We start from the raw sequence: 26,107 nt of genomic DNA, 5'->3' as shown, positions 1-26,107 counted from the left end.
GATGTGCAGTGTGACCATACAAGTTGACACACAACCTGAGAGCCATTCTGAGGGCCGGCCGTCTGTGTGTGTGTGTGTGTGTGTGTGTGTGTGTGTGTATGTGTGTGTATGTGTGTGTGAGCAGGGGTTAATTCCATATATATTTAAAGAAGTTGTGACCTTGCAGGGCCTCATGGGTAATCTGGTTTGACGGACAGACGGAGCGACAGACAGACAGATGTCCAGCGATAACATGTCAGAGCGATGCCATGCTGACAGGACGATGGTGTGTGTGTGTGCGTGTGTGTGTGTGTGTGAGACACCCTTGACCTCCTCACTATTGGCTGCTTGTAAATGTTGGTGATGTCGACCTCAATGTGGATACAAGACACATAAAGGATGAACATGAAAAACACAAAAGTGTGTGTGTGTGTGTGTGTGTGTGAGAGAGAGAGAGAGTGAGAGCTGCATCCATGAGCAGTCCAGGTTTCTATTGTGTGTTAAGTGTCAGCCAGGCTCCTCCCACTATTGTGCAGCAGTTTTTCTCGTCCCTGGGAAACGAAACTCTGGGAACTTCAGCAGCTTCAGCTTTACTGAGCAGATCCTGATGAACTGAGGAAACACAGTTTGACTCAACCTCCAGCAGCAGCCCTGCAGTCTGCCTTTACCAACATCAGTGACAGAACGTCTGGTTCTAAAGAGCTCACTGAGTTCCAGCGTGCTGCTGGAATAGTGATGGAACAGGAAGCCACCGCTGCAACAAGTCAGCTGCTCAAGTTTCTTCCCTCCTAGATATTCCACCATCAGCTGGAAGTGGGATTATTGCAAAGTGGAAGCGTTTAGGATCCACAGCAACTCGGCCACCAGGGGGCGGCACCACGTAAAGTGACAGAGCAGGGTCGCCGAGCGCCGAGGCTTATAGTGCGTAAAAGTGTCCGACGCTCTGCCGCCTCAGTACCTGCAGAGCTCCAAACCTCCTCTGGCATCAACATCAGCACAGAAACTGAGCGCCGGGAGCTTCATGGCCGAGCGGCCGCACGCCAGCCTCACATCACCGAGCACGACGCCAAGCGGCGGACGGAGCGGCGGACGGAGCGGCGTAAAGCACGCCGTCGCCGGACTCTGGAGCGGCGGAAACGTGTTCTGTGGAGCGACCAATCAGGTTCCTCTATGTGGCGGTCTGATGGACGAGTCTGGGTTTGGGGAACGCCAGGAGAACGTTCCCTGCCTGAGCACATTGTGCCGACTGTGCAGTTTGCTGGAGGAGGGGTCACGCTGTGGGCTGGTGTTTCTGGGCTCGGCCTCGGCCCCTCAGCTCCACTGAAGGGAAATCTGAACGCTTCAGCTCACCGACACATTTTGGACAATTCTCTGCTTCCAGCTTTGTGGGACCAGTTTGGGGAAGGAAGGCCCTTTCCTGTCCCAGCATGACTGAGCCCCAGTGCACAGAGCAGCTCCATAAAGACGTGGCCGGCTGAGTTTGGAAGAACTTGAGCTGCCCGCACAGAGCCCCGACCTCAACCCCATCCAACACCTTTGGGATCAACTAGAACGGAGACTGTTCAACATCAGAGTCCACCATCAGAGTCTGAGCTCACTAATGCTCTTCTGGATGAACGGGCAGAAACTCCCACAGACACTCCAACATCTGGCAGAAAGCCTCCCAGAAGAGTGGAAGCTGTTCTAGACACTAACGAGTCATAACCAGTTAGTCTCAAACTAAAGTTTTGTCTCTGTAGTTCTGTTAGCACAAACACGACACCACTCTTTGAAAGACAAACAATTTCTTTCAAAAACACAGAAAAAAAGGCACTGAGGAACTGAAGAAAATGAAGAAAAGAAAATTAGGAAAAAAAAAACCAAAAGAACAAAAACAAACAAGGATATGACCTGAACTTAAGCAACCAACAATACTCCTGAAAATTTATTAAAAAAAAATAATAATAATAATAATAATAATTAAAAAAAGCAAGAAAATCTCCTGAAAATTAGCCAAAAAAGAAAATATTTTTTTTCTGTAACACAGGAAAAAAAGATCGGGTCGTTTTCTTTCTTTTTTTTTCTTTTGTTTTCTTTACTTAATCTCCACGTCATTTTCTAGTATTTTTAATTTTTTTTTTTTTTTTAAGATTTCTTGCACATCTTGTTAAGTTGCTCACACCAAATTAAATGAATCTGCTCAGGTTTTGCTCCACCATCACTTCCTGTCTGGCTCTGATGGCTCCGCCCTCCAGGTGGCGCTCTGACCAACAGCTGCTCTGCTGCAGGAGCACGCGTCGCCGTGGACACAGGACGCGTGACAGTAATACTATAATACTCATAACCTCAACAGTAGCAGAGCTGATGAATGTCCTGAGCCTCATCACACACACACACACACACACACACACAGACTCACACACACACACAGTGTCGTAGTTAATCCTCCAGGAAACAATATGAAGACTCAACTCTGCTGACGTGACTGACCACTGCTGCGTGTGTGTGTGTGTGTGTGTGTAATCCAGGTCTCTATGTTCCTGTGGATTAGCAGATTACATCTCCCATCCGATGTAATTCTGACTCACCTGATTAAATGAAGTGATGTCACCATGACAACCAGAGATGTTTAAAACAGCTAGCACCTCAGCTAGCACCTCAGCTAGCTAGCTAACAGTGTAGCTCCTGCAGCTGTGGGGTTTTTGGGTGAATTTCCTGCTCATGTTCTTGTAACTTTTTACTAATTTCCTGTTTATTTACTCGTCAGTTTTCCTCAGTGTTTCTGAAGCTGCTCTCTGACGTCTTTCACCAGCTTTTCCACACAGGAGGTTCACTGTGGATGCAGCAGCACCTGTCTGACAGGTTCAGCCTCATCAACATCAACATCATCATCATCATCAGCAGCAGCAGCAGCAGCAGCAGCAGCAGCAGCAGCTTTTCCTCCTGTATCTGAACGTGTCTGATGATCGCTGCTCATTTCCAGCTCTGACAACTTTACAGCAGGATGGAAAAACAAACAAACTGAGGATCAGAAACGACGAGAATGAGATTTTAAAATAAATAACTCTGTGACGAAAAGTGAAAACAGTCACTGCCGCCTGTACCAAACTGTCGCTCTTTACACAACAACAAACAACAACAACACAACACACAACAACACACAACAACACAACACTACACAACAACAGCCAACAACACAAGACACAACAAAACACAACACACAATAGAACACAACACATAATAGAACACAACACAACAATACAACAACACAACACAACACCACACATCACAACAACAAACAATACAACACTACACAACAACAACCAACAACACAACACACAATACAACACAACACAACACAACAACAAACAATACAACAACACACCACAACAACAAACAATACAACAACACACCACAACAACACAACACTACACAACAACAAACAATAAAAAAACACAACACACAACACAACACAACAATACAACACACAATAAAACACAACACAACAATACAACAACACACCACAACAACACAACACACAACACACAACACAACACCACACATCACAACAACAAACAATACAACACTACACAACAACAACCAACAACACAACACATAATACAACACAACACAACAACAACAAACAATACAACAACACACCACAACACAACACAACACAGAATACAACACTATACAACAACAAACAATAAAAAACACAACACACAACACAACAATACAACAACACACCACAACAACAACACAACATACCGTACCACACACTATACAACACATCATAAGACACAACAACAACAAAACAGGGTGTTGTTGTTGTTGTGTTGTTGTGTTATTGTTGTGCTGCTGTTGTTGTTGTATTGTGTATTGTGTTGTGGTTGTTGTTTGTCTGTTTGTTGTTGTTGTTGTTGTGTTTTTATATTGTTAAAAAATGCACCAAAAAAAAAAGAATCCCCAAAATCGACACCCATCTTCATCCGGTTCCACTGAACACAGAACTCGAGACTTGACCTCCCATGAGTCCTTGTGTTCATCGGGCTGCTCTGATTGGACGAGCCTGTAGTCTGATGCTGTCAATCAGCTGCAGCCAAACTGAATCTTCACCAAACAAACTTTTCACAGTGAAGCAGCAAATCCCTGTCCCAAAGACCGCACGGCCCAAGTCCATCTTATTACTAATTATTATAATTTTTACTGGAGGCTAAAAGAAAATTCACCGACCAATCAGACGAGGTTTTGAATCCGAAGTCTGAGGAAATGATTTTGGCCTGAAAGCCGTAACATCTACAGCCCAGCAGAGCAAAAACAGCTGATATGGCCGCTGGCAAGTTCCTGTTGAAAACTGCCGGCTGCATGGCCGACTTCCTCTGAGCAGGAGCATAAACCACCGCCAGGCTCAGTGTCTACAGTTTTGATAGGAAAAAAAACTGGGGAATAATTTTTATTTTCCTGTTGTTGATTCAGGTCAGACTCGGTGTGACAGTCAGCTGATCAAACAGTCAGCTGACTCATGGTGGCAGATAAAAAAAATCTTTGGCAGTTTTACTTCAGTTAAATAAAAATTGTAATTCCAGGTCTGTCCAGGCGTTGTGAGCCGTCATTCTGACATCTGCTCACTTTGGAAAATACTTCCACACACCAAGAACCTGCAGCCGCGCCCTGCATTTAGTCTTCAGAAATAAATGAAGTACTTCCTCTGCTTATGAAGGTTGAAGAGCCACGAAATCATTTTGACTTTGGACTCTAGTTTCCCGGCGCAGCGCGGGGTGGCGCAGTGAGGCGAACCCCGCGCAGAGCTAGCCCCGGCAGAGGCGGACAGTTTCCAAGTTTCGCAGGCGGAGGTGCGCCGAGATGGGAGTGGCGGCACAGCGGGGGGAGGTGTCAACAGATTCAGCTTGGTGCAGTGACAGTTTCGTGCCAAAAGGCTTCGCCGAGGTGCGCCAAAAGCTCGCCATCTGAAACCACGTCTACTTTCAGCGCAAGGCGCAGCGGAGCCGGCGCAGTGGAAGTTTGGCTGCCTGGCGCACATCACCAAAACCTCACAATCAGCACAAACGGTGCCAATCTCCTTTGATCTGACATCAGCTGTGACGGGACAGTTGATATGGAGATATATGTATGTGCTGATTGTGATCGTAGCATTGAATAGTGTTTTTTTCGGTATTTATTGCATTGTTCATGTGTCTGACATTCTGGAAGCCTGCCTGTGAGGTTTTGGTGACGTGTTCGCACTGCGTGCCGGTCTCCGCTCCGCGCCTGTCTCCTGGGCTCCGCTCCGCCTGCGGCAATAGACCTCCATGTCAGCTGTGTAAACTTTCATTACGCCTTCACGCAGCGCATTTTAAAGGCAAGGACAGGGGCTCATTTGATTGGTTACATGTGAATCGGCTGTGTCAAACCCACTCCACGCCTTCTCTCCTCCTCTCCGCCGGTAGGAGGGACGGCGGAGTACTTGCGCCACCGAGAACAGCGTGCCAAACTTGGAAAATCCGCCTGGCCACACCCAGTTGGCGAAGCGCATCTGCGCTACGCCCCCGCCTCGCCAGGTCTGCGAAACTAGAGCCCTTTGTGTCATGTTGTTATTGAGCCAAGGCACCAGGGATGTTTATTTCATGGAACTAAACCACCATCATTACCACGGATCATATTAACAACAACACAGTTACTGCACGCAAAGAGACAGCTTCCATGTGAGCACTGAGTATTACATGTATGTGTGTGTGTGTGTGTGTGTGTGTGTGTGTGTGTGTGTGTGTGTGTGTGTGTGAGTGTGTGTGTGAGTGAGTGTGTGTACCTGCCAGCAGCTCCTTCACGGTGTTGAACCAGGTGTGTGTGTGCTCCACGGAGGCGTTGTTCAGGTGCAGCGTCTCCTCCTCCAGCCTCCTGCCTCTCCTGCGGCCACAGAACAGAGCGAGGCCGAGTACAGCGCCCCCTGTCTGCTGGCCCGCCGCCCGCCGCCGCTTCACCCTCACCGCAAACACGTCCTTCAGCAGCAGGGCACCTGAACGCACCACAGTGCTCTGACCTGCAGACAGAGACAGAGCTAATATGAATACACAGCACCTGAATGCACCACACTGCCTGCAGTCAGAGCTAACATGAACACACAGCACCTGAACGCACCACACTGCCTGCAGTCAGAGCTAACATAAACACACAGCACCTGAATGCACCACAGTGCTCTGATCTGCAGACAGAGAGTTAACATGAACACACAGCTCCTGAATGCACCATACCGCCTAAAGTCAGAGCTAACATTACATTGCTGTGTATTATATTACAACACACAGCACCTGAACGCACCGTAGATATTGACAGTCTAATATAATAAATCAATTGTTAAATATTTTAGATTTCCCATTTGAAACTCCTGGCGTCAGTATTTCTTACAAATCTGAATCACGTGAACACAACACGGAGCGTCCGGTCAGCTGACCTCTGACCTCTGACCCCTCGTCCGGTCGCCTGCTTGAACGCTGCTGAGGCGGGAGGTGATTCAGATGAATGAACAGAACGGAAAGGTTCATATTACATAACATTATTAACTGTATTAATCATTAATCCAGTTATGAAGCGGCTCCATCGCACTGATCAGGAAGGAGCGCCGCCTCCTGATTGGCCCGCCGCAGATTAATCATGCAATCCTCTGTGCTCGGAGTCAGCAGAGTTTACAGCACAGGCTCACGGTTACGTAACGCACACACACACACCACCACACTGTCTGAGTCTGAGTCCACACACCCTGCTGATGCTGCTGCTGAGGGGATTTGAACCGACAACCTCCTAGCTGCACTCTGCAGTTTTATTTACATGAAGTTTGGTCAGAAAACAGAAACAGTCCCACTTTATCTGGACGGTCCAACGTCAACAGTCAACTCAGCACCCATTTCTGTTAATGTCAGATCAAAACAAAAAGGGGCGATGTCATTGGTCCTCACAGACAAACAAAGGCGTTCTCACTTCCTCCTCCAGGCGAGGGCCTTGGAATTTGTTCTGGAAACTGCTATACATTACCCAAAATGCACCAGTGCAGGGACCAAGCCACATCCAACAAGAAGGACTAAATGCAATTCTTTAATTTTTGCATAGAAAATATCTAGTAAGCCTTCCTTTCACCTGCTGCTCATTAACCTGGTAAACATTGTAAACTACAGCAGTGCTGCTAAACACCACTGGTAAACAAGCTGGTAAACGAGCTGGTAAACAAGCTGGTAAACAAGCTGGTTAACGAGCTGGTAAACACCACTGGTGAACAAGCTGGTAAACACCACTGGTTAACAAGCTGGTAAACAAGCTGGTTAACAAGCTGGTAAACACCACTGGTTAACAAGATGGTTAACCAGCTGGTTAACGAGCTGGTAAACAAGCTGGTAAACAAGCTGGTAAACAAGCTGGTAAACGAGCTGGTATACAAGCTGGTAAACGAGCTGGTTAACGAGCTGGTAAACACCACTGGTTAACAAGCTGGTAAACACCACTGGTTAACAAGCTGGTAAACACCACTGGTTAAAAAGATGGTAAACACCACTGGTTAACAAGATGGTTAACCAGCTGGTTAACAAGCTGGTAAACGAGCTGGTATACAAGCTGGTAAACGAGCTGGTAAACAAGCTGGTAAACAAGCTGGTTAACGAGCTGGTAAACACCACTGGTGAACAAGCTGGTAAACACCACTGGTTAACAAGCTGGTAAACAAGCTGGTTAACAAGCTGGTAAACACCACTGGTTAACAAGATGGTTAACCAGCTGGTTAACGAGCTGGTAAACAAGCTGGTAAACAAGCTGGTAAACAAGCTGGTAAACGAGCTGGTATACAAGCTGGTAAACGAGCTGGTTAACGAGCTGGTAAACACCACTGGTTAACAAGCTGGTAAACACCACTGGTTAACAAGCTGGTAAACACCACTGGTTAACAAGATGGTTAACCAGCTGGTTAACAAGCTGGTAAACGAGCTGGTATAGAAGCTGGTAAACGAGCTGGTTAACGAGCTGGTAAACACCACTGGTTAACAAGCTGGTAAACAAGCTGGTTAACAAGCTGGTAAACACCACTGGTTAACAAGATGGTTAACCAGCTGGTTAACAAGCTGGTTAACGAGCTGGTAAACAAGCTGGTAAACAAGCTGGTAAATACCACTGGTTAACAAGCTGGTAAACAAGCTGGTTAACAAGCTGGTTAATGAGCTGGTAAAGACCACTGGTTAACAAGCTGGTAAACAAGCTGGTTAACAAGCTGGTTAATGAGCTGGTAAAGACCACTGGTTAACAAGATGGTTAACCAGCTGGTTAACAAGCTGGTAAAGACCACTGGTTAACAAGCTGGTTAACCAGCTGGTAAACAAGCTGGTTAACAAGCTGGTAAACGAGCTGGTTAACAAGCTGGTAAACAACACTGGTTAACAAGCTGGTAAACAAGCTGGTAAACAGGTTTCTCATAAACTCAGCTCAGCACCATGTAGTTGTGACTGGTTTAACATGTATGATATGAGTCTGTGCTGGGAGGGAGGAGAGAGTAATCTATTACATGGTAAACACAAGTGGAGGTAACCAATCACGTTTCCTCATGTTACTGTGACTGAGCAGCTTTTTGTGCACTGGTACTTTTTTTTCACTAGTCATTACTTTGACTTTTCCTTCAGTCCATTTCTGCCTGAGTTTTGTCCTTCACTGCATTTTAAATCAGATCCATTACAAAGAACACATAATCAACATTTCACAATAAAAGCTCAGTCAGCAAAGATGAGGAGAGAAATCTGCTTTGTTGCTTCTACTTTTAGTCATTTTCCAAATTTCACAATAAAAGCTGCATGATGAAAAACGACAGCGAGGACCATTTAGACTCAACTGGCAAAAAAGTGGAATAAGTGTGGCCAATGAGAACCATGTAGACTCAACCATCATATGGCGTGTTTACGCCACGTGTCAGTTGAGTCTACAGGGTCTTCACCTCAGTTGAGCGTAATTAAAAGCATGTAGTGTGCAGCGTGTTCTCTCCTCCTTTTCTAACTGCATGGAAAAGATCCCAGCTAACACAGTTACTGTTTGGAAAAAGGAGCTCAGTCACTTTTACTGCCAGGACATTTGAAATGAGACACTTTGGACTTTTACTGCAGTAGATTTTTACTGCACTACTTCTACTTCTACTGCAGTCAAATACCAGCAGAGGAACAGTACTTCTACTTCTACTGCAGTCAAATACCAGCAGAGGAACAGTACTTCTATCAGAGCAGTAGTTTGCAGTACTCTTTCAGCTGCTGATGGTAAGAAGCTGGTAACCAAGGAAACACAGAGGGTTAAATAATCATTTCTGCAGATGATGTGAGAGTTTACACTGTGTACTTTGACAGGTGCAGTACACACAGCAGGTACTGTCGAGTACTGTCTCCCGGCTCTCAGCTCAGGTGGAGTTCAGATCACGTTACATGTTACATGTTACAGGTGTTTTGGTCATGTATGTATTTATTCCTCATGTGACATTTTGTCTGCTTGTGCTCTGCGGTGTCTGCTTTTTCCTTGGAACAGAATTTTCCAGGTCTCTCCTAAAATGATGTGTCTGGACTGTTTTGATGTTTTTGATATCTGTATGGAGATGTGTTTCATACACTGTATAATCCAAAATATTGATTAAATATATTGTCTTTCTCATGTGATTTTTAATTGGCATATGAATCAGTGGGTCATCAGGCAGTTAAACCAGCAGCAGCCATATTTGCCTTTTTTCCCATGTGCAATAACCTTCAATCCATGTGCAATACCTTTGACATGTGCCTGTTCTTACTGTTTTTCTTTATTTTATTTTATTTTTTTATTATGTGTATATTTCTTCAGTGCTACTTATTTATTGTTTGTAATGTCTCCTACCAAGCAGAGGTGCAGACCCCAAATTTCGTTGTGCAACTTGTACAATGACAATAAAGGCTATTTGATTTGATTTGGTTTGGTATGTTCTTCCTGCAGTATGTATGGCGGCTGCGAGCGTGCGTGTGCACAGCTGTGCTGCTGTAGAGGGGAAGCGTGCAGGAATCTGCCCCCACAGCGCCCCCTGCAGGACGCAGCACACATGACGCAGTTAGCACAACAACGAAGCATCAAACTGCACGTAGAGCCCAGACCTCTGAACCAATCAGAACGGAGCATTGCCTCAGGTCAGGTTAGTTACCTGCTGACACAACAGACCCCGCCCCCCTTGCGCACGCACACACACACACACACAAATACATCAGAGATTGATTATATGAGATGATGAGGAGTTGGCACAAGGAACCAGGAAGCCCCCCCCTCCCTCCTGCCCCCCCACCATCCGGAGAGGCCAGCCTCTATATGTCAGGGTCACAGCATGTGTGTGTGTGTGTGTGTGTGTGTGTGTGTTTGTGTGTGTGTGTGTGTGTGTGTGTGTGTGTGTTGGAGGGGCTAGCTGGTGGTCTTCCTGTTAAAGCTGCAGTGCACAGACCTGACGAGGACCTTTTAGACTCAACTGATGAAAAACGTGGGATAAGCAGGTGATATGACGTTTGAGTCTACGTGGTTCTCATGAAATGAGTCACTGATCTGGCCTGGAGAAACAAAGACGGACTTTCAGATTTCTCTGGATTAAGTTTTGAATTCTACGTCTGCAGAGCCACAAAGTGAGAGATGTTATTAAAACATCAGAAAACATAAGAAAATATAGAAATTATATTTGCAGTTTACGTGACGCCGCTGAAGGCAACACGCAGGCTGTGACCTGCAGACGGAGGACGAGCTCAGGTCGGGTTCAGACACAAACATGCAGCCCGACCCGCCAACAGCAGGGGCTTATGGGTAACCGCAGGTCACAGAGGAACCAGCTGATTAGTCGAAGCTCAGAAAGGAAAAGAAACACAGACGAACCAGGAGCAGAGCTCAGTTCAGACGGAGCGATCTGATTGGACAAGAGCCTCGATCCCTCCACTTTAATAATAACTGTAAGGACTTGTGTTTTTATGAACTGTAACTGAATGAGCTTCTGTATCCATCCACTAAAGATACAGCAGCACCAACAGAGGAGCCTGCGTTTCAGAAACAGGCTGCAAAAACATTATAAAAGAGAAAAAAGATAGAAAGAAACTTTGCTCATTGCATTTTTCTTTTTATTTGGGTCATTTCTTTCTTTCCTTCCATCTTTTTTATTTATTTGTTTTTTCTTTTTCTTTCTTTTTTGTTGCTAATTTTCAGGTCATTTTCTGTCTTTATTTTTTTTGTTTTTTATTCTTTTTTAGCTCATTTCCAGGTCATTTTCCTGCAACCCTTTACTGATTTTCAGGTCATGTCTTGTTAAGTTGCTTATAATCTGTTTCCTGGTGTTTCAGAGACAGTTGAAGCCACTGTGCTGGGCTTTAAAGAGCCTCATGTTTGTCCATCGAGCTTTCAAAGGGTTCAAATGAATAAAAATAAAAACAAAAATAATAAAGCAGCGTCTGCTCTCTGAGCCTCACGCTGCCGGGACACAGAGAGACAGACAGGCTCTGCATCCACATGAATGAAGATGAGTCTAATCTGTGCTGACAGAACCTACAGAGCTGCTCCACACACACACACACACACACACACACACACACACAGAGTATGGATTCTACAGTGTGACAGGTAGTGTGTCGGTTCCAGATGGAGATGAGTTTCCCATCATGCCCTCTGGACCTGCTGTGCCAGCCACACACACACACACACACACACACACACACACACACACACACATACACACACACACACAAACACACGTACACACACACCTTGCCCATGCAGCAACATGCTACTTCCTGTCCTCTGGTCTGGACAAACAGGAAGACGACCTGACAGTTTAGTTACAACTAACCAGCTCAACTGAGTTTAAACATGAAGCAACACACACAAACACACACACACACACACACACACACACAAACACACACACACACACACACACACTCAGTGGCAGTCCAGTCTCATGGTGACCAGGCCATGTGGCTCACTGTGGGGTGTTATGGCTCATAGTTTCCACACACACACACACACACACACACACACACACACACACACACACACACACACACACACACACGCACACACACAGAGGATGTCATGGTTTGCTGCAGTGCTTCCTCAATGTCACTGATTTGCAGTGAAGACATAGTCTTTAGTGTTTCATGATGAATTGATCTGATTGATCAGGTTCACACTGATCAGCTGATCAGGTTCACACTGATCAGCTGATCAGGTTCACACTGATCAGCTGATCAGGTTCACACTGATCAGCTGATCAGGTTCACACTGATTATCTGGAGCCTGTTTGGGCCAAATGTTTACACCAGATCTCACAATGTCTCATTATGTCTCATGGTGTCTCATTATGTAATGTAACGTAATGTCTCATAATGTCTCATAATGCAATGTGATGCACTGTGATGTAACATCACATGAGTAGCATAAAATTTCCATGGTAACCAAACCTCACAATTCAACATAATGCAACATAATGCAACAGAGCATAACAGAACAGAACGTAACAGAACATAACACAGCGTAACCGAGCGTAACAGAACGTAACGCAGCAGAACATAGCAGAGCGTAACAGAACATAACAGAACAGAACGTAACAGAACAGAACGTAACAGAACACAGCGTAACAGAACACAGCGTAACAGAACAGAACGTAACAGAACGTAACAGAACAGAACGTAACAGAACAGAACGTAACAGAACAGAGCGTAACAGAACAGAACGTAACAGAACATAACACAGCGTAACCGAGCGCAACAGAACGTAACGCAGCAGAACATAGCAGAGCGTAACAGAACGTAACAGAACAGAACGTAACAGAACAGAACGTAACAGAACAGAGCGTAACAGAACAGAACGTAACAGAACAGAACAGAACAGAACAGAACGTAACAGAACAGAGCGTAACAGAACAGAACGTAACAGAACAGAGCGTAACAGAACAGAACGTAACAGAACAGAACGTAACAGAACAGAACGTAACAGAACAGAACATAACAGAATAGAACACAGCGTAACCAAGCGTAACAGAACGTAATGCAGCAGAACATAGCGGAGCGTAACAGAACAGGACAGGACAGGACAGAACGTAACAGGACAGAACATAACGCAGCAGAACATAGCAGAGCGTAACAGAACAGAACTTAACAGAACAGAACGTAACGTAGCAGAGCGTAGCGGAGCGCAGCAGCAGCTCTCCTCAGCCTCGCTGTCTGAGCAGTAAAAGTCACGTCAGAGTTTTTTTACAAACCGCCTTCCTGACAGAACCTGGTAGAGTCCACACGGTCCTCATCCCTGAGGATCCCAGTGAACAGGTGGAACGTGACCAGAGCTCAGAGACTAAACCGCATCTTCTGACAGTTTGCAGGGTGTGAAGGCCTGAACCAGAACCTGACCCTCAACCAGAACCAGAACCTGATCCTGAGCCAGAACCTGAACCTGATCCTGAACCTGATCCTGAACCAGAACCTGATCCTGAACCTGAACCTGATCCTGAATCTGAACCTGATCCTGAACCTGAACCTGATCCTGAACCTGAACCTGAACCAGAACTAGAACCTGATCCTGAACCTGATCTTGAACCTGAACCTGAACCAGACCTGATCCTGATGCTGATCCTGATCCTGATCCAGATCCAGATCCTGATCCAGATCCTGGCTGCGAACAGTTGGAACCTGACCAGAGCTCAGAGACTAAACTGCATCTTCTGACAGTTTGCAGGGTGTGAAGGCCTGAACCAGAACCTGACCATCAACCAGAACCAGAACCTGATCCTGAGCCAGAACCTGATCCTGAACCTGAACCTGATCCTGAACCAGCACCTGAACCAGCACCTGATCCTGAACCTGATCCTGAACCTGAACCTGAACATGAACCAGACCTGATCCTGATCCTGATCCTGATCCTGATCCAGATCCAGATCCACATCCACATCCAGATCCACATCCAGATCCTGATCCAGATCCTGGCTGGACCTGGTCTGGTAATCTGAGGCCTGAGGAACTGAACAGTCTCAGTAATGACACTCACACATTAATGAGTGTATAGATGACCTTCATATACATCACACACACACACACACACACATACACACACACACATCACACTCACCACACACACACACACTCAGCTCTGCAGGCTGACCTCATTCTGCAGAAAGAGGAAATTCACTCCATAAAGACATCGAAACAGCCTGTCTGTCTGTCTGTCTGTCAGGCATATAGACACGCTGATGCTGAGACTGAGAGACAGATAGACAGACATCTAAACAGCCTGTCTCTCTCTCTGTCTGCCTGACAGAGAGAGAGACAGGCTGCTTGGTATGTGAGACAGGTTAAATTCATGTCTGGAAATAAACAACAGCTGATCCATTTATATAGAAATATTAACACCCCCTTCCAACACACACACACACACACACACACACACACACACACACAGACTCACGTGTGTGTGTGTGCGTGTGTGTGTGTGTGTGTGTGTGTGTGTGTGTGTGTGTTGGCAGTGGATGGGAGCATTTGGTACAGCCCATGGGGGGTTATTAGAGTCTCTCAGTGAGAAGGGGAGGGGGACTAAGCCATATTAGCATACACACACACACACACACACACACACACACACACACACACACACACACACACACACACACACACACAGGGCTGGCTTAATGACATTAGTTTGGATCAAATACAGCAAAACAGACTGCCTCAAACCAAAACCAAGCACACACACACACACACACACACACAAACAAAATACACAAAAATACACATATTCCTTAATTGCTTGTCTAAAAACTGGTTCTGTGAGTGGAAGCAGTACAACACCAGCATAATCCATGTATAATAATGATAATTATTATAAACATTACTGTTCAATCTCTAATCCTGACGGGATTATGGGAGTTATACAGTCCAGGGATGAAACGTCTTCATGAACCCACAGCAGCATTTTCTGTTTCTCAGCCCACAACAAAAAAATTAAACGGCAAATTCTAGAAACACCTTCAGGCCCACAACCCGTCTCCTGCTCCCACACGAGCTGCTGGGACGAGCTACTAGGACGTAATCCACAAAGCTACAGTCGCATTCGGGACAAACTGCCGCTCCAGCTCTGACACACAGTATTACAGGTCGGATAGTGCTGCCTGTTACACAGTGTGTGTGTGTGTGTGTGTGTGTGTGTGTGTGTGTGAGACAAACTGTTGAATTCTTCGCCTTGGATTCAGAATAATATTACTTCCTTTATCACAAAAACAAACCTCCATATTCCCTTAAGTGGGTCAGACACAGCAGAGAACATGACAGACCTGCTGAGACTGTAGGGCACACACACACACACACACACACACACACACACACACACACACAGAGGATGACCATGAACAGAAGAGATGGAGAGAGACGGTGAGGCTGCAGAGTGAGCAGAGTGATGTTTAAGGGAAAGAACTGTGTGTGTGTGTGTGTGTGTGTGTGTGTGTGTGTGTGTGTGTGTGTGTGTGTGTCTGCGTGCGTGTGCGTGTGTGTGTGTGTGTGTCCAGATGTCGTGTGTTTCAGGTGGTCTTCTCCATTACAGCACCAGCTGCCCCTGCAGACTGTCTCACTCTCTCTCTCTCTGTCTGTCTCTCTGACACGCTGAACGCCTGAACAAGAAAACTGACACGGTTTCGCCATGGTAACTCATCGCCACGGCGTCACCGCGGTAACCGACCTGTCGGGGTCTCGGGGACGATGGGGGTCCAGGTCAGCCTGGTCCGGGTCAGCAGCACGTCGTGACTCTTCTTCTTCAGTTTGAAGATCCCACGCAGCAAGACCAGGTCCGGGTCCACGCTGCACACACACACACACATACACACACACACACACACACACACACATACGATGATGAGGGCCATGTAAACTCAACTGAGGTGGGTAAAGAATCATGTCTGGAAATAAACAACAGCTGATCCATTTATATTGAAATATTAACACCCCCTTCCAACACACACACACACACACACACACACACACACACACACACACACACACACACTGAGTAATGTATGTTTCTTTGGATGAAAGCATATGCCAAAGGTGAATTACATTTGTATTTGTAGTTATAACATAGAAACAGAATTGGGCAGAACCGGCGTGGGCAAATCTATAATAATTATAACAATAAAATAATCATAGCCTAATAATAATATGACATATATAAGTATATAATTTTCCACAATTTCCTATAATCAATGTCATTGTCATTTAAAGGTACTCAGGTGTGACCAGGCAGGCTGATGTCAGTCACACACACCACCGGCATCACAGGCCTACGAACATCCCAGAACACACTGACCAAACTCATGGACGAACACACACGTCCACTGACTGACCAATCAGAGGCCTGGTTTCTCCTCACACAACGCCTCCATCACCATGACGACAGCCTGCACGTCCTCACTGCGTTTACGGACTGCACCTTTAATAACACTGAGGCTGAGGCTGCAGATCAGCTCAACTTTACCCACTCACTCTCATTTCTCCCGAAATTACTCCCTTTGTTTGTTTGTTTGTTTGTTTGTTTAATTTTACATCCAAAGCTCCCAGACATGAGCTGCTGGACTGCAGGGGAACGTGTCTAAACTGAAGCGGATCTTTTCTACGCGCTGTGGCTCTGTGGTTCTGTGGCTCTGCGGCTCTGTGGTTCTGTGGTTCTGTGGTTCAGTGTCTCTGTGGTTCTGTGGCTCTGTGGCTCAGGATCAGAGTGATGTGAGAGCGGACACGCGGCAGCAGGTGCAGGTGGGCCTCACCTGAGCGACGCGCCGCTGCTTCAGTGTGAGACGTGAAAGTCGACGTGCTGCATGTTAGATTATTATAATTATGTGAGAAGCAGTTGGAACATGACTGACCTCTCCTCCTCCTCCTCCTCCTCGTGCTCCTCCTGCTCCTGTTGTTGTTGTTGTTGATGATGATCTTCCTCCTCCTCTTCCTCCTCCTCCTCCTCCTTCTTCTTCTGTTTCTTCTTCTTCGCTGCCGTCGCTCTGTCCTTCTTCTTTTTCTTCTTCGTGTGTTTTCTTGGCCCTTGCGCCTCTTCTTCTTCCTCTTCCACTGCTCCGGACGGCAGCATCCTTACAAGAAATCGATCAGTTTGGAGCTCGCGGTGCCGAGGCTCCGCCGGCCGGCTGTATTTCCGGTGTCTGGTCGCTATGGAGACGGATTGGCTTAACCCGGGGCGCTCGCGGTCCTCGGGACGGGCGCGCGCGGCCCCGCGGGGTTTAACCTCCCGGCGGGAGCGCGCACACAGCACAGAACCTCGGAGCTTTTATCAGTTGAACTTTGAATGAGATCAGTTTGAATCGATCAGGATCTGTGTTCAGATCAATCATGATCGATCAGCTTCTTTGTTGGCGGAGTGTTGTTGTTGTTGTTGTTGTTGTTGTTGTTGTTGTTGTTTTGCGGCTCTCAGAGCAGCAGGCTGACCGGCAGGTGCAGGGTTGCCAGGTTGGTCCGCCCGCATCCTCCTTCTCATGTCAACAAGCTCTGATCAAACAGTATCGATCATATCATGTGGCTTCTGCGTCTCCATGGTAACCAACATAACCTGTCAGCAACTAGCACTGTGTGTGTGTGTGTGTGTGTGTGTGTGTGTGTGTGTGTGTGTGTGTGTGTGTGTGTGTGTGTGTGTGTGTGAGTGTGTGTGCTCATGACAGATGGCTGTGTTTAAGCTGTATTAGTCAGTATTATCTGGCAAACACACACACACACACACACACGCACACACGCACACATACACACTGAAACTGACTCAAACCCACAGACAGGTGACAATATTAGTACTGCCACCGCTGTAGTACTGTGATCAGTACTACTACTACTACCACTGCTGCTGCTGCTGCTGCTGCTGCTGCACCAAGAGTGAGAATAAAAATCCTAATAACAAGACCTTTTGGAGTGATGCCAAAGAACAGCCATTTTTGGTTCCACAAAGAACTTTTTAGCAAGAGGTTCTTTAGAGAGCCATTTGTATGGATTGTTCTTGACAGAACAAGCAAAAATAGGTTCTTTAAATCACTGTTTTCAGTACGGAACCTTTTTTTAAATGGTCCTTTGGTACTTTTTCAGAATAAAAGCTTGTGTGAGTGTTTTAAATCAGATGATTGTGTGCCAACATGTTGTTGGCCGGTTCTCCACGTTCCTTGTTCCTTCACTGGGTGCCAGATGAGCTATTAAAAATGTGCAGATTAAAAAGAGTCTGCACATTAATCCACAAGGAAAAGAATTATTAGCTGCTGCCGCCACCAAATAACTCCATTAAACATGAAGAACCTTTATGACTTTAAAGAACCACAGAGTGTGTGGAGAACCAGCACCTAAATAAAGAGGTTCTTCAGCTGCTGATGGTTTCCTGTAGAACCACAGGACATTTTCAAGAACCATTTGAGAACCAGTGTTTTTCTGTGAGAGTGCTGTGATCCTCTGGTTTTCAGTTCTTCTGGTTCTTTATCTTTTTTTTTCTTCTTTTTTCGCATTAAGAAGCAGTTTTTGTATTTTAGGATTTCATGGAGGTTTGTTCTGTTGTGTGTAGATTGTTCTGTGTCTTTTATGTCTTTTATGTCTTCCTGTGTACTTTTGAATTGCGAAGCCAAAGATTTAAATTTGTATTTGTATATTAATGTAATGTAACGTATGGATTCTTATACTTGACTGTAATGTTGTGTTTCTTATGTTTTATTATAATGTGTCTGATGTTATAATGTTATCTGGAGTCTCTCATTATTATTCCACGTTAACAGGGATATTAAATGGTGGGATATGGCCACCATATTGTCCCTGTTGACACACACACACACACACACACACACACACACACACACACACACACACATACACACACACGCACACACACACACACACACACACACACACACAGCAGGACAGAAGTGTATGGGGTGATATGGGGAGTGCTCATGCATAAACGAGATCATTTTCATAAATTAAAATCTCGCCTGCAGAACGAACATCTGTGCCCCACTCTCTCCCTCTCACACACGCACACACACACACACACACACACACACACACACACGTGCACGCACACACACAGAGAGAAGAGGAAAATCCTGGTTTTGTCCTTCAGTCCTCTGAACTGAGACAGATTGAATATCTATCAATGTATAATATTATATCTGTGAACTATAATCATTATTTACGTGTTGTTTATGTTGTATTTATCATTTTACATGGTTTTTCTTTCTGTCCTGTGATGTTTTTCTGTCTTTTATCATCGAGCTGAACAGATCTGAACTGATTTGTGATGTCTGGTGTTGAAGTGCAGATCAATACGAGACCTCAGATCGATCAGAGTGGATTCCTTTTAATAAAAGGCCTTAATATAAACATCTATCTTATAAAATATGAACATAAATCACATGAAATATGAATGGAGCTACAAGAACTTTATAAAAACAAAAGGAAAACAAAAGAAAAACAAATGAAAAACAAATGAAATAAAAGCCACCACAACATGAAGACATCAGTCCGACGCTGTAGAAGATACTGATTGAAAAATATAGAAATCTTTATTAATTTGCATTTGTAATTATTGGCCAAGTATTACTCAAGGGTTTCAAAATTGCATAGTTTAATCCAGATTATTGCTTATTGATTATTTCTCTGTGATAATATGAATAATAACGAGACATTCAGAGAGCATCTCCTGCAGAACGAAGCGCTAGAAAGAAGATTATTACATCATCAGTATGACATCACCAAACCAGGAAGTGACACAGAGCCATACACAGACAGAGTTTGGTGATGATGGCCATGTTGGCTCCAGAGCCCCCAGTGTCACGGCTGTTGCTATAACAACTAGCGGTGCTATAGATCCATATGGGCTTTCGCACCCGGTGTCCGTTGCTACAGTAACTGCACAGGTTACCATGGTGACGTTACGAAGCAAGCCAGATGAACTCTGTCTGTATGAGGCTCTGCAGAGAGCAACAGCCGTCTGTCTGCCTGTTTGTCTCTCCTCCATCATCATCCTCAGTCTCTCAGTCCTTCCTCCTCCTCCTCCTCTTCCTCAGGAGTCATGGAAGATGGCGTTGAGCTGGGCGTTCATCAGCCTCTCGTGGTGCGAGTGTCCGTCAAAGCCCATCAGCCCGTCCATCTGCAGCTCACCGCACCGCGGGTTGGACCCCCCGCCATAGAGGGCGGCGTGCCCCCCCGCCCCTCCGCCGTAGTGCATGCTGAAGGAGAAGCTCTTGTCAAAGTCGGCGGGGGCGACCGGTTCGTGTTTGAAGGACGAGAAGTTCCCGTTGACGCTGAGCGGCGGGCTGAGCGGGGGGTCGAAGGCGGGGCCGTCTGACACCAGCACACCATCGAAGAAGGGCTCCAGCGGGCCGTAGGGCTGACCTTTGACCTGGTGGAAGATGTGGGAGGGCTCCATGCTGCCGTACGGTGGGCTGGGGAGGCCAGCCGTCAGCCCGGGGCTCTGGTAGGAGAAGTGTCCGGGGAAGGCGGCGCCGGCCTGGGGCAGGTGGGGCGGCAGCTCAGGGGTCTGCTCCGGCAGGAAGGTCCGAGGGTTCAGCTGCAGGCAGCCGGCCACCAGGTTGGTGGTGGGCTGGGACAGACCTGAGGGATCAATACAAAGCCATCAGTACCAATCAGTACCAATCAATACCCATCTATGTCCACAAGTGGCCGTCAATACCCATCAGTTTCCGTGAATAGTCATCAATACCTATCGGTACATATCAATACCTATCAACACCTATCAATATCCACAAAAAGCTATCAATACCTATCAATATGCACCAACATGTATCAGTACCTGTCTATACCTCAACACTCATCAGTACCTATCACTTTCCATCAAAACCTATCAATACCTTTCAGTACCCATCAATAGCTATTGATGCCTGTCCATTTGTATCAATAGTTGTCAGCAGCAATCAATACCTTTGACTATTGATCAGCTTAGTTTTGCTGTCAGTCTTGGAGTGTTTAATGTTTACTGGGCTCGCTGCTGCTTCACTTTGAGTCAAACGTATCAGCCCAGATCATGGATCAGGCTAATTATTGATTACAAAACTGTATGACCCATTATTAGTATTATTTGTTGTGTGTATAAAATATAAAACACAGAAGTTTCTTCTAACAACTGATAAAACCATAACGTGACATCAGCTGCAGAGAAACAAAGTTATACATCAGTAACTTTACATCAGTAACTTCACATTTTTACCTTTACATCAATAACTTACATTAACTTTACATTACTATTTTACAAATTAATTTTCTATTAATAACTTTACATTACTAACTTTACATTATTACCGTTACAATATTACTTTTACATCAATAACTTAGATCATTACCTTTACATTATTAACTTTACCTTACGACTTAACAACTTAATTTATATTACAAACTTTACATTATTAACTTTACATGACTACTTTACAACTTAATTTTATGTTACTAACTTTACATTATTAACTTTGAATTACAACATTACAACTTAATTTTATATTACTAACTTTACATTATTAACTTTACATTACTGCTTTGCAACTTAATTTTGTTACTAAATTACACTATTAACTTTGCATTACAACTTTACAACCTCATTTTATATTACTAACTTTACATTATTAACTTTGCATTACTCCTTTACCAATGAATTCTATATGATTAACTTTACATCAATCTTTACATAAGTAACTTTACATTAATACCCTTGCAGAGTGCCATTTTATAGTGTGACAAACAGTAATAACATGATATTAATAGTTATGTAGAGTTATATGCAGAAATAACATGATATTAATAGTTATATAGCAGTAATAAGATGATATTAATAGTTATATAGGGTTATATGCATTAATACCATGATATTAATAGTAATGTAGAGTTATATGCAGTAACACCATGGTATCAGTACAGAGTGGTGTGAGCGGCACTCGGACCTTTGCACAGCGCCTGCACGAAGCTCATGAGGTCGGGAGCCTTGCCGGAACGCAGGATCTCGCTCAGGGCCCAGATGTAGTTCTTGGCTAGGCGCAGCGTCTCAATCTTGGACAGCTTCTGGGTCTTGGAGTAGCAGGGAACTACCTTCCTCAGGCTCTCCAGTGCATCGTTCAGCCCGTGCATCCGGTTCCGCTCCCGGGCGTTGGCCTTCATGCGCCGCATCTTGAACCTGCAGAAGAAACACAGGAGCTCCGTCAGCTGCTGAGGATCCCTGCGAGCCACCACCAGAGGAACCCTGCATCACAAAAAGTTTCTACACAAACAGACTGCACAGCTTTCCAAACACAAACCCACACAAACAGGCAGACAGAACCTTCAGAGAAGAAGAAGAACAAGAACAAGAACAAGAACAAGAACAAGAAGAACAACAAGAACGAGGATGGAAGGAAGGAAGGAAGAAGAAGAAGAAGAAGAAGAAGAAGAAGAGGATGAGAAGATGATGATGAATTGAAAGGTATTGAAGCAACTTGCCTGTGGGCTGTTTTGCAAAGAAAACAAGCATCTAAATAAGTGAATCATCATGATATTGATACAAATACGAATACGAATACTAATACTAATTCTGCTCTTTAGATGAACGTGTTTCTCCAACGTTTACAAAGTTTAGTTTTTGATAGACACACTGTGTAACAGCTCCTGGAGGAGTATCACAGGAGTAGGCCTGTTACAGGAGTACCACAGAGGTATCACAGGAGTATTACAGGAGTATTACAGGAACATTAAAGGAAACGGATGGTTTTCATCGGGGTAAAATTAACTTTTCTCTCGGGCGGTGCTGTGTAAAGCTTCTTCCCTCCCTCTATCTGTCTGTCTTCCCTCCCTCTACTTGTCTGTCTTCCCTCCCTCTACCTGTCTCTCTTCCCTCCCTCTACCTGTCTCTCTTCCCTCCCCCTACCTGTCTGACGTCCTACCGGCTGTGGCTCAGATCAGAGGCCATATTTAACGGAAGCTGCTCTCGCGACAGTTCAGGAGGAAAAACGCCTTTCATTCATGTCCATGAGCGCAGCCTCAGTCAGCGCTGATTAACACTGACAGGCCTATTTGAGCTGGTTCATACTGACGTTAGTTGAGTAGTATTAATATTAATATTAATATTAGTGACGTCACCAGACCTCTGCAGGCGCGCCTTGGTCATCTTCTTCTTCTTCGGCCCTCGCCTCTTGGGCTTGCTCTCTCCGTCCTCCTCCTCTTCCTCCTCGTCCTCCTCTTCTTCCTCCTCATCGTCGTCCTCCAGCCGGTGCAGGCCTTCCTCCCCTCCTCCTCTTCCTCCTGCGCTCGGCTCCATCTCCTCGGCGGAGCCGCGGAGCTCCTGCTCCTCCTCGGACTCCAGAGAGGCCTGCTCCTCCATCAGAGACCTGGTCATGATCTTCACTGTCTGCTCACTGCGGCACACACACGACAAAACACAGTCATCATTATTATTATTGTTTATGAGTAACAGGAGTAGGAGTAGTAGGCTAATATGGTTTTTAGTATTAGAATTATCATGATAATGAGCTGGAGAGCAGCAGCGTCCTCCGCCGCAGCCCTCACCGTCAGGGTTTACTCTGCTTTTATTGCAGAAAATACAGAAGGAAACTATTTTTATTATGAGTTAAAAACAATAAAACGCCCGCCTGAGTCCGCGATGTTCACTGTCCGATTATTACAGAAATATAGAACTCAAGTTTTTATCAACGAAAAAAAAGAACAGTTTGTTTCGGAAATTACAGAAAAAAATGATGTGAATTGTCGAGCACAGAAACTACACACACACACACACACACACACACACACACACACACACACACACTAATATAGAAATAACTTTTCTGTCCGCATCCTGGTCAAATTACTAGATATTAGATATTAGATGACAAAACATTAATAAAAGTAATATCTGCTGCTTATGACGGATACTGTCTGTCTGTTAAAGACATAAAGAAAGAAAAAAGATGAATGAAATTAAAGATATAATAAATATAAACCTCCATCAGAAAGCTGAGCACGCGGCTGAAATAAACATCCACGGGAGAGAATTATATAGAGGCCACATAAATAAATAGAAATTATCAGAATATTAAAAATGATCTGGAAAACGAACCGCGTGTGTTTGTTGGTTTATTTGCGCACCTTCATGAATATTGAAGAAAACAGAGGAAAATAATGTAATATCCGTTAAAAAAAAAAAAAAAAAAAAAAAAAAAAAAGCGAGGAGCGCACAGAGAGACTGAACACCGTCCGACAGAGAAGAAGAAGGAAGGAAAACAGAGAAAGATAAAACATAAAAAATCAATAAAAGTAAAATAAAAATAAAATTCCAACCTGCAGTGAAAGAAGCAGCGGCCTTTAACACGAGAGCAAACTTTAAACCACAGTCTCTACCTGTACATTATAACCATAACTATAAAGGTAATTATCATTATGATTATGAGAAAGAGAATAACACCGATGACGATAACTAATAACTAATAATTAATAACTAATAATCATAATGATAATGCCAACAGAAATATGAATGTGAGCGTCGCTCCTCGGGGAGAAAAAATTCGTTTCGTGTAACCACAGTAATACTAATAATAATCCTAATGATAACACAATAATAGCCTAATAATTTTAATAATTACAGCAATAATGATGGACAGATTTAAAGGGCTGGCGGCTTCAGCGGAGAGAGACAGACAGGTGGAGGTGAGACAGGTACGCTCACGCAAACGAAATAAATACTAACAATTTTAAAATTATAAACAAAACAATAACAACAACAATAATGATGATGAAAAAATAATTTCGATTTTAAAAAATCCAAAATGAAAAACAAAATTATAAAAAGGTGATTTTACATCCCAGAGAGGAGAAATGTTTTTGTTTTCAGTAAAACTTATGAAAAACAAAACAACACCACCGGAAGTGCCGAGAACAACAACAACAACAACAACAATAGTAATAATAACAATAATAATAATAACAATAATAACTATAATAGCAATAATAACAATAATAATAACAATGCCGCCCGCTTGGTTTCTGGTTGTGGTTTCGATCCGGATGCTGCGCCCCCACAGAGGTGATCGCAGGTCAGCCGATCAGAATGATCGATGAGCCAGGAGCTGATCACCTTATTGATGACTGATAAGGAAATAAATCGAACACCTACCTGTTCTCACGAGCTGCTGTCAGACCAAACGCATGCCGCGCGCTGTGTGTCTCTGTGACTGTCTGTGTGCGTGTGGCTGCGTGCGCGCGTGTGTGTGTTCTGCTCGGAAGTGTGTGTGTGTGATGCAGCTTATATAGCCGCGCGGGGTGATGCTGCGAGAGAGAGAGAGAGAGAGAGAGAGAGAGAGAGAGAGAGAGAGAGGCTGGTAAAGAGACATCGGGGGTTAATTAGCATACCGAGGCCCCTCCCGGCACGCGCCATATGGTGTCTACGTCATTAAAACGGCCCCGGGGATCACGTGACAAATCTTCCATTTGTATCAGCCAAAGACTCTCTCTCTCCAATTAAAGCCCTACCTCTCTCTACCTTCCACCCTCTCTCTCTCTCTCTCTCTCTCTCTCTCTCTCCCTCTCTCTCTCCGTCTCTCCTCTTTGTGAGGAAAGTTGACCATCTGTCACCACACACACACACACACACACACACACACACACACACACACACACACCATACTGTATATTGGAGGTGTTATGGAGTTGTGTTGGCTATATAGTGAGTGTGTGTGTGTGTGTGTGTGTGTGTGTGTGTGTGTGTCTGTGTGTGTGTGTGTGTGTGTGTGTCTGTCGGGGGTCATTTTTATTTATTGTTCACTTGCCGAATTATTCTTATTCTTTTTCTTCTTTTTATTGTTATCATTAATAACAATATTAATAAATTAATTATAATAATTAATAATAATGATAACAATGATGATGATGATGATGATGATGATGATGATTCTGTAAGCGAGTGTCTCACCTCAGAACAGACTTCAGGCTGCAGCCGCTCGCACACTGATACATACAATAAAATAACATAAAATAAAATGAAATAAAATAAAATAAAATAACAGATTTACTTTTCCCAGCAGCAGCAGACTGATAACAATTCAGCTGGACCAGTCAGCCAGTTGACTGGTTGACTGATTAACTGGTTGACTGGCCAACTGGTTGCTTGCTGACTGGTT

At 44.7% G+C, this 26,107-nt stretch overlaps 2 protein-coding genes across 2 annotated transcripts in view; both read right to left on the bottom strand.

Moving 5' to 3' along the window:
* The window catches only part of cerkl (CERK like autophagy regulator), a 36,400-nt gene extending 19,333 nt beyond the window's left edge, over window positions 1-17,067 (bottom strand). The window contains exons 1-3 of the mRNA XM_030081338.1: window positions 16,850-17,067; window positions 15,673-15,791; window positions 5,765-5,995 (exon numbers count right to left, since the gene is read on the bottom strand). Of these exons, the coding sequence (XP_029937198.1) occupies window positions 5,765-5,995; window positions 15,673-15,791; window positions 16,850-17,067 (568 nt within the window). The remainder of the gene's footprint in view (window positions 1-5,764; window positions 5,996-15,672; window positions 15,792-16,849) is intronic.
* Window positions 17,068-19,298: 2,231 nt separating this feature from the next.
* neurod1 (neuronal differentiation 1) lies at window positions 19,299-25,208 on the bottom strand. The gene is made up of 4 exons (XM_030080526.1): window positions 25,105-25,208; window positions 23,081-23,350; window positions 21,908-22,137; window positions 19,299-20,570 (listed from the first exon to the last, which is right to left on the bottom strand). The coding sequence occupies exons 2-4, from the start codon at window positions 23,329-23,331 to the stop codon at window positions 20,020-20,022; spliced, it is 1,032 nt and encodes a 343-aa protein (XP_029936386.1). The 5' UTR covers window positions 23,332-23,350; window positions 25,105-25,208; the 3' UTR covers window positions 19,299-20,019.
* Between the last annotated feature and the right edge of the window lie 899 nt (window positions 25,209-26,107).

This window comes from Myripristis murdjan, chromosome 21 (genome assembly GCF_902150065.1).
Source record: "Myripristis murdjan chromosome 21, fMyrMur1.1, whole genome shotgun sequence".
Lineage (NCBI taxonomy): Eukaryota > Metazoa > Chordata > Actinopteri > Holocentriformes > Holocentridae > Myripristis > Myripristis murdjan.
Note: the sequence above shows the minus strand (reverse complement) of the source record. Positions and strands in the feature narration are given on the sequence as shown.

Bases quoted from the DNA above. Each gene is read 5' to 3' on its own strand.
- neurod1 (XM_030080526.1), bottom strand. From the start codon at position 23,331: ATGACCAGGTCTCTGATGGAGGAGCAGGCCTCTCTGGAGTCCGAGGAG. The intron at 22,138-23,080 runs GTCTGGTGACGT...TTTCTTCTGCAG, and splicing joins ACCAAGGCGCGCCTGCAGAG to GTTCAAGATGCGGCGCATGA. The intron at 20,571-21,907 runs GTCCGAGTGCCG...TTGATCCCTCAG, and splicing joins CGTGCAGGCGCTGTGCAAAG to GTCTGTCCCAGCCCACCACC.